Raw genomic sequence first — 13,140 nt, 5'->3', positions numbered from 1 at the left:
CCCCCCCCCCCCCCCCCCCCCCCCCGGCAACCGTGGCTTGTTCTCTATAGTTCAGAGTCTGGTTCTTTGCGTGGTTTTTCTGGTTTGTCGCTCCCTACCCACACCCCCACCCCACCGCCACTGTTTTTCTTCCCTTTTTTTTTTTTAAAGAGAGGACATGGAGTTTTGCATGCTTATTGCTTTTTTAGATCACAGGAACTTGAACCTGCTTAAAGATTTTATTTATTTATCAGAGAGAGAGAGAGAGAAAGAGAGAGAGAGAGAGAGTGCTCACAGCAGGGGGAGCAGCAGGCAGAGGGAGAGGCAGGATCCCTGACAAGGGACTTGGCCCCAGGACCCTGGGATCCTGACCTAAGCTGAAGGCAGATGATTAACGGATGGAACCACCCAGGCATTCCGCCCCTCCCCCTGCCCCGCTTTGTTCCTTAAATTCTACATAGTAAGATCATATATAGACAAAAACGTCTATTTCGCTTGGCATTATGCTATCTAGATTCAACCCTGTTGTTCTAAGTGGCAAGATTTTGTTCTTTTTTATGACAGTAATACTCCATTGTACATATACACATCTTTATCCACTCATCTATCAATGGGCACTTAGGGTGCTTCCATTGTTTGACTTTCGGAAATAATGCTGCCATAAACACGGAGGTACATATATTCTTTCAAATTAGTGTTTTTGTGTACTTTGCGTGAATACCCAGTGGTCTGATTATCATAGTGTAGTTCTATCTTTAACTAGAGGCACCTCCATACTGTTTTCCACAGTGGCTGCACCCGTTTGCACTCCCACCAATAGTGCAAGAGGGCTCCTTTCTTTACACATCCTCTCCAACATTTGTTCTTTCTTGAGCTGTTGATGTTAGCCGGAATTCCGATGGATGGGAAGTGATGGGTCATTGTAGTTTTGATCTGCGTCTCCCTGATGTTGAGTGACGTTGAGCATCTTCTCATGTTGTCTGCTGGCCATCGGGATGTCTCTGGAAACATGTCTGTTAATGTCTTCTGCCCATTTTTTAACTGGATGATTTGTTGAGTTGTAGCAGTTCTCTATGTATTTTGAATACTAACCCTGTATCAGACATGTCATTTACAAATACCTTCTCCTCCCATTCAGCAGGCTGCCTTTTAGCTTTGTTGATGGTTTCCTTTGCTGTGCGGAATCTGATGTAGTCCCAACAGTTTATTTTTGCTTTTATTTCCCTTGCTTCAGGAGACACACCTAGAAAGATATTGCTAAGGCCAATGTCAGAGAAATTATCGCCTGTGCTCACTTCTAGGATTTTTATGGTTTCAGGTCTATTTAGAGCCTTAATCCATTTTGAGTTTGTGTGTGAGGACAGGAAGCGGTCCAATTTCATTCTTCTGCATGTAGCTGTCCAGTATTCCCAACACCATTTGTTGAAGAGAACTTTTCCCATTGCACATTCTTAACTACTTTCTTGTAGATTAATTGACCATATGATTGTGAGTTTATTTCTGGGTTTCCTAGTCTGTTCCATTGATCTCTGTGTCTTATTTTTATGCCAGCGGCATACTGTCATTGGCTACAGCTTTGTGATATAACTTGAAATCTGGAATTGTGTTATCTCCAGGATTTTGGGTTTGTTTTTTTTTTCCTTTTTCAAGATCGTTTTGGTTAGTTGGGGTCTTCTGTGGTTCCATACAGATTTAGGACTATTTGTTCTAAATCTGTGGAAAATGCTATTGGTGCTTTGATAGGGATTGCATTATATCTATAGGTTGCTTTGGGTAGCATGGGCATGTTAACAATATTTGTTTTGTTTCTCTAATCCCTAAGTGAGGAATGTCTTTCCATTTCTTTGTGAGGTCTTCAATCTCTTTCATCAACATCTCAGAGTTTTCAGAGTACATATCTTTCACCTACCTGCTTAAGTGTTACTCCTAGGTACTTTATTTTTGGTGCAAGTATAAATGAGACTGTTTTCTTTTCTTTTTTTTTTTTTTATTTAACAGAGAGATCACAGATCACAGATCAGATCTGCCTGAGAGAGCAGGCAGAGAGGCCGGCAGAGAGACGGGGGGGAAGCAGGCTCCCCACTGAGCAGAGAGCCCGATTCAGGGCTCCATCCCAGGACCCTGAGATCATGACACGAGCCGAAGGCAGAGGCTTAACCCACTGAGCCACCCAGGCACCTGTTTTCTTAACTTCTCTTTCTGCTGCTTCATTATTAGCATACAGAAATGCAACGGATTTTGTATCCTGAGACCTTACTGAATTCCTTGATCAGTTCTAGAAGTTTTTTGGTGGTCTTTAGGGTTTTCTCTACACAGTATCATGTAAACACTGTATTTCTTAAGAAAATGCTGCGTGGATTCCTCTTTGGAGGCCTGCCGGTGACTTCTCCCCAGCTGCTGGCAGTGCGGCTTGCCAAGCACCAGCCCTCCAAAGTGGGTGAGGGGGGTTGCCTCCCCTAGCCTCAGCCACCTCACTTCTGGGCACGACACCCAGGCCTCCAACTGCACCGTCAACAGCACTCAGTGTTGACACTTACCTCCCCTCGAGAAATCAGACCATAGTCTGATGGCAATTTCTATGTCAAATTTAATGGAAGAGTGTTAAGAATCACTCTTAATTTCTAGAAAGAGAAGGTCACAGGCATTAAACATCCTTAGACTGCTGCAGACTGAAGGTCTGTGTGCCCTCAACATTCCTGTGCTGACGCCTACCCCCAGAGTGGTGGGTTGGGGGGGGGTCTTTGGGAGGTGAGCAGATGAGGAGGGCAGGGTCCTCGTGAATGGGATCTGTGCCCTTCTAAGAGGGAGACCAGAGAGCTTCCTCGTGAGGACACAGGGAGAAGAGGAGCCTGTGAACCAGGCGGGCACAGCCCTCGCCAGAGACCTAATCTGCTGGAGCCTTGAGTTTGGACTTCCGACTTCCAGAATTTGAAGAAGTAAACACGTGTTGTTTACAAGCCAGCCAGTCCGTGGTATTTTGTCACAGTGGCCCGAGCAGACTGAGGGACAGGCTTACCACCATTCAGAATTAACAACTCGCACACGGTATCCCTCAGTTGACAGTTTATTTTTAAAAAACAGCACCCCAGTTCCCACATCTTCTTCCTTGGCCATCATTTTTCTTAACAGAAGAAGCTACGAAAAATTGGGGGGTGGGTATTATCTTTGCCAACTGACACATTTGCAGAGGATTCATGAATAATGATGATTTAAAAGCTCCTGGTTTTACTCCTGAATCAGGCGAAGAGCAGACGACAATATAAGAACAGATTTTGCTTACAACAATATCATAACACAACAGTGAATTATTACAGTGCAGTGGTTATAATTATGTTCACAATCGAATATTCGCAGCCCAAACCCCAGACACACCAAAACCCCCCAACTACTGACAAGCAGGGGGACCCGAGCAAGCAGCAGAGCGAACAGCAGACCGGAGAGCGAACAGCAGACTCGGTAAGGCTTTGCTGGCAGTGGCTCTCAGCACCCACAGCCCCCTGCTGCGCGGGGAGACCACGGGCCGCCCTCACTTTGAGTCTTGGTCTTTCTTTTCATCCAAAAGGGCCGAGCGGATCCCCAGCTTTTTCAGTTCCTCCACCAGGTCCCCATTTTGGTGCATCTGCAGGAGGATGTCACAGCCGCCCACGAACTCGCCGTCAAGGTACACCTGCGGGATGGTGGGCCAGTTGGAGTAGTCCTTAATGCCTGCGGGGAAGAATACTCAGGCGTCACTTAGGTGCTCGGAGCTGAACTGTGCATGGGGCAATCCATTTCCTCCCGGGGTCCCCCACCGCATCCCCCTCCCATCCTCGGGGAACCATGTGTCGGCCACGGAGTGGGAGCTTTAGTGAAAACCAGACCGCTACGTAAACCCTACCATTTCCGATTACCAACTGTGAGGTCGCCCCAAGTCGCTCAACTGCCTGTTTCCACCCCCACCTCCCACCGTTCTCCTGAGCATCGGGGAGGTGAGGCTCTCCCTGGACAGAGGACAGACGGTGAACAGGGACCGAGGGCAGAGAACCTGACCGGTGGATGCCACGGTCCCCCTTCCTCTGCAGTCATGGATTCTGTGCAACAAAACTTCAGCGCTATGACTTCCTTTCCAAATGGACCGCCTAACGTGGGTCCACCCCAGGAAGTCTGCCAAGCGAGGCAGGCCTCACTCAGGCTTCTTGTGCCCGTTTGGGTTGGGGAACACCACCAAGATGCTGCATCACTGGGTTCTATTTTTAATAATCCTTTTGCCCAAAGAACAATCTCTATCCTAGGGCGGCCTACAGCCTTCACCCTCTTCAGCCCCTCGACGGGCTCTCCGTGGGGCAGGCTGATGGGGCTCGGCCCAGAATTCACCGTCACTGAGTCAAAGCAAGGAAAGGCCCGAAGCCCAGCTAATGTCCGTGTCCTGGGCCACGGGGTGAGAGAGACCCCCTCCCTGTCCTCAAAGACAAGAACCTCAAGAACCGTGCGAACGGTTCTGAGGACACACAGAGATGTGGCACCTCCTAGGACACCCCAGCCGGGCGACCACTCTGTTCAGTTCCAGACCATAAGGCTGATGGTCTTAACAAGACAGGAGGAAGTAAATGTGGTTTCAGGCTTAAGACAAAAGATTACTCTTTCTTCGTGCTCTTCTACCTCCTTCCTACAGATGAGATACGCTTTTAAAAATCCATCCGTCCATAAAACACCAGTGTTGGTGCTATAAAGAGAGGCTGAGCAAAAGCATGGCATAGGAGAATTAACCACTATAGACCACAGTTGCTATTTTTATACTTCTATAGATAGGAAGGTATTTTTAAAAGGGCAAAATGAGCAGACAAAATAAAACAGAAAAGTCAACAGATTCTTCAAACAAAATACAATACTACGCAAATTAAGAATCATTCAAGTGGTGGTTTTTGTGTAAATAAACTAAAAATACCAAAACTAGTCTTTGATATCCTATCATTTATGATCACTTGTTTTCCAAATAAAATCAGCCATTTGACTCATATCACAAGTCCTAAGATAATAATGTTTTCTTCTCTTTTAAAAGTCACTACCTTCTTAAAAAAAATAGTGACTTTGCTCTAAACAGAGCACCAGAGAAGGCCCCCCACGGAGGGCTTTATCTTTCTCCTCCAGACTTCCTCTACCGAGAAAGGGTTACAATATCATAGGGCCCAAAAAACGTACTTTTTTTTTAACTTTTTTTTTTTTTTTGAGGTGTAATTGACATATGACATCGTATCATTTCAGGTCTACAACATAATGACTTGATATTTGTATATATTACAAACTGATCACCACAGTAAATCTCGTTACCATCCGTGACCACACGCAGTTACAAAGATTTCCTCCTGTGATGAGAACTTTTGAGATCTAGTTTCTCAAAAACTTTCAAATGTGCAATACAGTATTATTAACTACAGCCATCATGCTGTACACTTCACCCCCAGAAAAGGACACTTCTAAGCCACTTTGGATGTCTTTAAAAATAAATAAATAAATCAGCTAGAGGTACGGGGGTTACTAAAAAAGGAAAAATTCCATTAACCATCAGAATGTCGTTATAGTACCAAAAATCTAGATTTATTAGAATTTCTCAATGAATTCAAGTTTTTATCTTGAATCCTGGTATTTGGTGCAACACAGATGACTCAGCATAGAAGTCATAATTCTTGGAAACTTTCTTAAATATCTTCTATATTGTGTGCATAAACCATTTATGTGCATGATTTTCTATCTGGATCTTTTTCAATTAGTAATACATTGTGTTAAGCCTTCCAAGACAACGAATATGATTCTTTCAGTGACTGCCTAAATGAAACACAGCAAATTTTTGAGACACACCAAAAATCAAAATAAATTTGCCACCTGAGGTTCACTCCAACCACATACATCCAATCCTAAAAAGTCATTTTTTAAAATCTCTGCAAAGTAGAATACTTTGCTCCCGTCAATCACGTTCACGGTCCCGCACTCACTCAAAGCTTTAGGGTTGTCTCGTTCATTTAAGCAGCACATCACTACAGAACACGTGTCCAGGCTAGAGGGAAGAGGACACGTCACCGGAATCAACCATCACCGTTAAAACTACCAAAAAGTGGGCTTTCCAACCAACCTGAACATGGGACACAACACAGCCATGTGCGAGGGAGACAGACACCTTCCAGACCCTAGGGCCGTGCTCTCTTGCCTAGTGCTCTCTTGCCTAATAATCCGTATTTCAAGAATTCAGGAGAACCTGGCGCCGAGCCCACGATGGCGTGTGACAGTGGCTACGGCGCCAACTAGCGGATAGTTTATCAAAATCAAACTTACCTGCTTCTTTGGTTTTATTTTTTTTTTTAATTTATTTATTTGACAGACAGAGATCACAAGTAGGCAGAGAGGCAGGCAGAGAGAGAGGAGGAAGCAGGCTCCCCGCTGAGCAGAGAGCCTGATGCGGGGCTGGATCCCAGGACCCGGAGATCATGACCTGAGCCGCAGGCAGAGGCTTAACCCACGGAGCCACCCAGGCGCCCCCAGCTTCTGTGGTTTTAGGGGAACAAACGTCATAGGCAGCTGATATCAAGGCAAAGAGCTCTGGCATCTTGAAAACATACTATTTTCTATTTTTAAAGGTCTGATTACAGGTTTGAATATTTAAAGAAATATTCAAGTGATTCCTATAACACAAAGCAAGTAACTTCCAAGAATAAAAGACCACTGTTCCTAAGTTGAAAATGAAAAATGAATCCCATCAATTCATATGTAATCGTTTAAACGTGGCTAACTTGTCTTGCTTTTTCATTTTCAAAAACTGTAACATACAATGAAAGCTCTTCCAAATTTCACTCCAAATAACTCAGAATCAGAGAGAGAAACTCTGAAAAATTAGGAAATTGTATCCAAGAATGGATTTTAATGGTAATCATATTTTACAGATGACAAGTGACAACGATTCAATTTGGGACAAAAAATATTGACTGCAAAGTTATATAACAGGGTGACACTAGAAAGTGGGAGTAAGGAAGGAGGCGGTCTTATAAAATCAGTTCTACAGGCACCTACTGCCCCACTAAAAAAATGAATATTCCAAAGCATCAAACCAGAGTGGGGGGAAAAATAAGGGTATTAGAAAGTTCCCTTCCAGAACTTTCAAAAGGGATTTTTCAAAATTCATCACATTTCAGAATATTAGACTTCGTTCCCAGTCTGGACAACAAAGGATAGGAGCACCACAATTACAGTTTTCCTTTCTCCCTGGAAGATTTTCACCGTAGGAGCAGCTTCGGAATCTGATGCAGATCAACTCTGCCTCGGGCAAGTCACAGGGCCTCCTCTGGCTTCCTGGAGAGAATGACAGCATCACCGGAGATATCTGAGCTAAGAGTAAGGGAAAGGCAGACCCTCCAGGGGCCAGTGCCAGAGTGAACAGAGCACGGGATTCGAGTCAGCGGGCTGTGGCTTGCCAGCTTGTAAATAAAGGCCGTGTCAGATCAATCTGCTACTCTCTTAGCCTCAGTTTCCCTGCCTGTGAAGTGGGAATAACGATTTCCGGATTTACTGCGAAGATGTGATGAGATCTAACTGGTGATGGGGTTAAACTCCCACAATTCCAGGTACCAGCGGAGATTCTGTCCACCGTGATGTCCCGTACGCCATCCTTCCATCATGATCCTCTGAGAAATACACGCAATGGGGACGAATGCAGAAAAAAATACCAGTCCTGCGGCCAGGCAGCACGAAAATATTCATTTGCTGAGCTAAGGGTTATTGAATTTCATACTCTCTAAGAATTTTACACACATAGCCTCACTTAACCTTTGCAAAAATCCTACAGGGACTGCATAATTTTCTCTGTTTTACAGATGAAGAAACCAAGGCTCAGAGAGGTTATCTGACCAAAGTCACAGTGCTGGCAAGTGGTGGAGCCTGGATTTCCATCCAGGTTTCTATGAGTCCGAAGGCCAGGTTCTAGACCGGCAGAGGTGGCCTCTGGCCTGTGGCTGGCAAGTCACCCTAGCCCACGAACCATACTCACACTGCACGTGTATCCATGACACGGGGGACCGTCTCACACCTTTAACACAAACAGCATTGTGCCGTAGTTACTTTTTTTGCAATTTACCTCACAACTAAATACTGCATTCTCTGGGACACAGTCACACGGATGACATCTAGATCCAGCTCGTTTTAGCCACAATTTAGTTTCCCACCACGCAGCTTTATACCACAGTTTATTTATCCAGTCTGCTAAGAGACCAAGACCCCCTCTTGCTAATTTTTCTTTATTACAAGCAACACGTCAATGAATATCATTTTATCTGTCTTCTAACTCAAACGCAGGGGCTTCCTTTCTGGAGAAAGGGGTGGCAAACTATGGCGTTTGGGCCGCCTGTGGTCCACTTCCTATTTTTGTAAATAAAGTTTTATTGGGACTCGGCCACACCCACCTGTCAGGTACTGTTACAACCGCTTTCACGCCTCCGCAGCAGAGCAGAATCCGTGCCATGGAGACTGTGCGGTCCACACAGACTGAAGTATTTCCTCTCTGGCCCTTTACAAAGGAAGTCTGTCAACCCCCACTCTAGACTGTGTGCCCAGGAGTGAAGCAGCTGGGTCTTCAGCCATGTTCACCTTCAACTTGACCCAGTACTGACAGTTACTCCTCCCATGTGCTGGTACCTTTTTATACTCTCATCTGCCACACAAGGCCAGAAACACCACTTGTTAATGTGACTTCTAACATTTGCCATTGTCACAGATTTGTTTCTGTTGCTTAAACTCCCCGATGCTGAGCATAGTTTCAAATACTTAAACACTCTACAACAGGATAATGGCTATTCATTCTACAGATGATCTGAAGGGTAGAAATTTCACAGTGTTTATGTTTTTAAGAGCATGGGACAGAGTTTAAAAGAGGTATATATAAAAGAAGGATTTACTTATTCATTAAAACATTCACTGAGGGGCATCTGCGTGGCTCAGTCAGTTAAGCGTCCCACTGGTTAAGTGTCTGACTCTTGGTTTCAGCTCAGGTCATCATCTCGGGGTCCTGGGATCAAGCCCCGCATCAGACTCTGCGCTGGGCAAGGAACCAGCTTAGGAGTCTCTTTCCCTCTGCCCCTCCCCCCATTTGTGCACATGCGCACTAGCGCGCGCTCTCTCTCAACATAAATAAAAGCTTTTTTTTTTTTTTTTAAATAAATAAAAGCTTTAAAAAAAAGAATCACTGAAAGCTTGCTCTGCATAAGCAATATACAGGGTCCTCAGGCAGTGGCATAAGACAAGCTCCCCCTTTTCGGGAGGGCAAAATACTAAGCCCAGACATGCCTGATCTCAAATGTGGTTTTAAAAAATAAAAGATTAGAAACTAGATCCAAATGTTAATAATGGTGGATATAGAATTACAGGTAATTTCCCTTTATTGCCTTCAGCGTTTCCAAGTTTCTTCAATGAGCAAGTCAGATTTACAACAGAAAATGAAAGAGATTCTTTGTTAGACCAGGATTAGGGTGTGCTGACACCTGTCCACTGGGACCCGGTCCCTCTGTGGCCACCTTCTGTGTTCTTCCAGGTCAACAGGAGAAAGAAAAGACCTGAGGAAGACCTCACACACATCTCTGCTCCCTGGGTCACAGGCCAAGCTGTCTCCAAATCACACTTCAGGGACCCGGCCCCCAGAACAGGAAGACAGCTTCTGTGGGTGTTCCCTGGGCTCTGAGTCCTTTGTAAAGCTCTGGCACAAGAGAAAAGGAAAGGCAGTTTTGCAGGAGCCCCTCTCTAGTTACAAGCGGTGACCTTGGATCTGGGAAAGGTGCACAGATACATCTGTGGCTAGCAAAAGCAAGCATCAGACAGCCTGTCAGCTTCTCTCCGTAAAACTCAAGGGTGCAGAGAGCAAAGAGATGAAGAGTGTTCGTGTTTTTATCGAGTCTTACCCTGACCAAACTCATCCACACCGCGGGAACGAGCTCACACCACCCTGCCCCAGTCTGAGGGTTAATACTGGCATGCATGCTTATTTTTCCAAGCCACAAAAGAGGTGTGTGTTAATGTCCAATATATACGCAACACATTTATTGACCAAGATAATAATCTGGTATGAAACAAACTGGGAATGAAAATGATGAAACTCAACGCTCAAAAAATTTAAGGGCTAAATTCTAGTTGCTGTTGCTTGAACACCGGAACGTGAGCCTGAAATATGAGACGGGAACCTCAGCGCTATGTGTAAACCTTCTTACTTCTGCTCCTACTTTCTTCTTACGCTCCAGGACACCCCCATCTCCAATTAGGTTAAACGGGAGACACAGGGCACCTGGGTGGCTCCGTCAGTTGACCAACTGCTCAGGTCGTGATCTCAGGGTCCTGGGATCGAGCCCTGAGTGTGGCTGCTCACTCAGACGGGGGGGGGGTCTACTTGAGAATTCTCTCTCCCTCTCTCTCTCTGCCCCCTCCCCACTGCATATGCACGCTCCCGCACACTCTCTCTCTCTCTCTCTCTCTCTCAGATAAATAAATAAATAAATAAATCTTTAAAAAGACTGGTGTTGTGAGGTGAATTGTGTCCCCCGAAAAACTATGTTCAAGTCCTAATTTCCTGTCCCTCCCCTCTGCGTTCCCTCTCTAAAATAAATAAATAATTTACAAAATATAAAAATAAACAGAATAGAAACCACTAACCAAAGACCCTCAAAACCTTATACTAAGCAAGCTATCAATGACATGACTTTTTATTAACAGCCCTACTAGCCTGCCCTGTGGCAAGGTCCCTGCTGAAAGACTGCAGAGTAGTTTCTCCTATCTTATCTTTGAAGCAGAGCAGCCACCGCTGGGTGAAGACTGCAGCCATCCCCCTACCCCCCACCTTGTACGAAAAACACACCCCACGGCCTGGGTGCCGGTGCAGCCAGCGGCCAGTGACACTCTAGCAGGCAAACAAACAAGGACCAGGAGGCTACTAAAGGGTAGCATCACACAGAGCGGGTCATGGTATCTTGCCTTCCGTCCTCCTAGTTTCCACCCATCCAAACCGAGAGTTTTCCAGGAATTAATCTGCGGAAAATATACTTCCTCTGAGAACCATTAAGTCCCAATGATAAAATACCTCCCGCTGAGTGGGTGCCTTCTGTGTTCCGGATAAAATGATGGGCACTTTCTAAAAAGATTTACTTTCTCTATTTTTCCTCATCAAACCTCTGTCAAGTTTGGTTTCATTATCGTCCCATCACCGAAAAGGAAAATGCAGTAATGGGACTTGCTTAGGGTTGCCCGGCTACTGGCGGCAGTGGGATTCCAGCCCCAAGTCTTTCCGCCACACCAGCCTGTCTGGTCAAGGAGGGAAGACTAGGACTGATCATTTCAACTGCAGAATAACAGTCCTAAGTACATAATAACAAACTCTAGAATTCTACATGTAGAATAACAGGGAACCTGGTGCCCGGTAAAACTGTTTTCAGAACACTGTAACTAAAGAACAGCACGGGCTCAGAGAGATGCCAGGACCCCTACTGGACGTCTCTAACTGGAATGCAGGATACTAAGCCACCCTCCAGGAAGTGCAGGCACAGCCTCCCCATTTCTCCACCAACTGTGACCAAGGGCCCTAGCCAAGGAGCAGATCTATGTACTCCACTGGCCCCGTCCTCCTCCCCCACTGAGATACTTATAAGGTTCCTGGCACCGTGTTCCGCAGAAAAGGTACTATTAGCTGTCAGGGCCCTCCCTCCTTCCCCAAGCCAGAGACAAGCCACGGGACCTGTTGCCATCTGGCCGCACACCCTGATTGGCCCCAGGTTCCCTGAGATCCAAGCTCGAGTTAGCTAGGGCCCAAGGGTCATTCCTCATCCCTCTCTGCACAAGCCTCTCTCTCCAAGCCCTAGACCCCCACAAATCCCTCCCTGGCCTCAAGGATCTAAAAATAAAGTTCATGCCTTTTCCTTCCACACCAAGTGATCCCAACGAAGACGAGTCCAAAAGCTGTGTCTACCCGCTCCTTGTAGCAACACAGGATAGCTCCTGACACCCCCAGCCCTGAGGCACCAGCCTCTGACCCCACCGCCCCTGATAAGGGCAGCTCCGGCCCTTCCTCTACCATCAACAGCACCAAGAGACAGGCCAACTCACTCAACGTGTCCCCCAAAGTGCCTGCCTTCTAGTGGTTCTTACAGGATCCCTCCAGGCCCCTCTTTCCCCACCACTCTCCTCGGACCGAGCCTGAGCGATCTGGCCCCAAAAGGCCTCTCTCGGCTCCGCGTGGGGACCGCGGAACCGCTAGAACTTCCCCAATGTCCAAGCTGACAAGAGTACCAGATGCCCAGATCCTCAAGACCCACTTCAAGTCAACGATGCCCCTACCCGACACCGAACACAGCGCAGGAGCCGGTGCCCCGACCCCACTCGAACCCACAAACAGAGCCCGCGCCGCACAGCCCAGCCCCGCCGAGCGGCCTCTGCCCGTCGCCCCCCAACCGGCGGGCCCTGACCTTGCCGGAGCTGGGGGTCGTCCAGCACGTTGTAGGCCGCGTAGTCGCGGACACCGTGCAACCGGAGTATCTGCACCACCGCGTTGCTGAAGCCGCACTGGGGCTGCTCCGGGGTCCCCTTGAGGAAGACCACCACCTTGTCCTTCTTCACCAGCGCGTCCAGTTGCTCCGCCGAGCCGCTCCCGCCGCCGCCCGAGCCCGCCGCCCGCACGCCAGGGCTCCGCAGGCCGCCGCCGCCCGCGCCGCGCCCCGAGCGGAGCAGAGCCGCTGCCACCCGGCCCAGGGATCCACTCATGCCCACACGCTCGCCGGAGCCCTCGACGGCCCGGGCCCTCGGCTCGCCCCCCGCCCCCCAGCCTTCCCCCGGCCCGCGGCAGCCCGGCCCGCCCCCCGGAGGATCTCATTGGGCCGGCTCCGAACTGCTCCACATGATTGGAAAACGCTAGCCCGCACTTTACTCGATTCTACCAATCACGTGGCTCGCCCGGCCCCCGACAGATTGGAGGCCGTACTTAAATCAGAGCGGCACCCTACGGCCTTCCTATTGGTCGCTGCCTGTCGCTTTGTCAGTTGATTGGAGAGAGTGAATGTCCATCAGCGTCACGCTCCGAGGCAAGGAGAGGTGAAACCGGGGGAAGACGACTTCCTCCGAGGGTAGATGGGCCTGCTGGGATACTCCCGGATGACTAGGGAAGACAGTGGG

General features: G+C 47.6%; 1 protein-coding gene across 1 annotated transcript; it reads right to left on the bottom strand.

Moving 5' to 3' along the window:
- Positions 1 to 3,027: 3,027 nt before the first annotated feature.
- On the bottom strand, positions 3,028 to 12,780 carry LOC111148605 (glutaredoxin 5). The gene is made up of 2 exons (XM_022505313.1): positions 12,438 to 12,780; positions 3,028 to 3,684 (listed from the first exon to the last, which is right to left on the bottom strand). Exons 1-2 carry the CDS (start codon positions 12,730 to 12,732, stop codon positions 3,506 to 3,508), a joined length of 474 nt encoding a protein of 157 aa, XP_022361021.1. The 5' UTR covers positions 12,733 to 12,780; the 3' UTR covers positions 3,028 to 3,505.
- Between the last annotated feature and the right edge of the window lie 360 nt (positions 12,781 to 13,140).

Source organism: Enhydra lutris, unplaced genomic scaffold, assembly GCF_002288905.1.
Source record: "Enhydra lutris kenyoni isolate GAN:26980312 unplaced genomic scaffold, ASM228890v2 scaffoldscaffold20, whole genome shotgun sequence".
NCBI classification, from domain to species: domain Eukaryota; kingdom Metazoa; phylum Chordata; class Mammalia; order Carnivora; family Mustelidae; genus Enhydra; species Enhydra lutris.
Note: the sequence above shows the minus strand (reverse complement) of the source record. Positions and strands in the feature narration are given on the sequence as shown.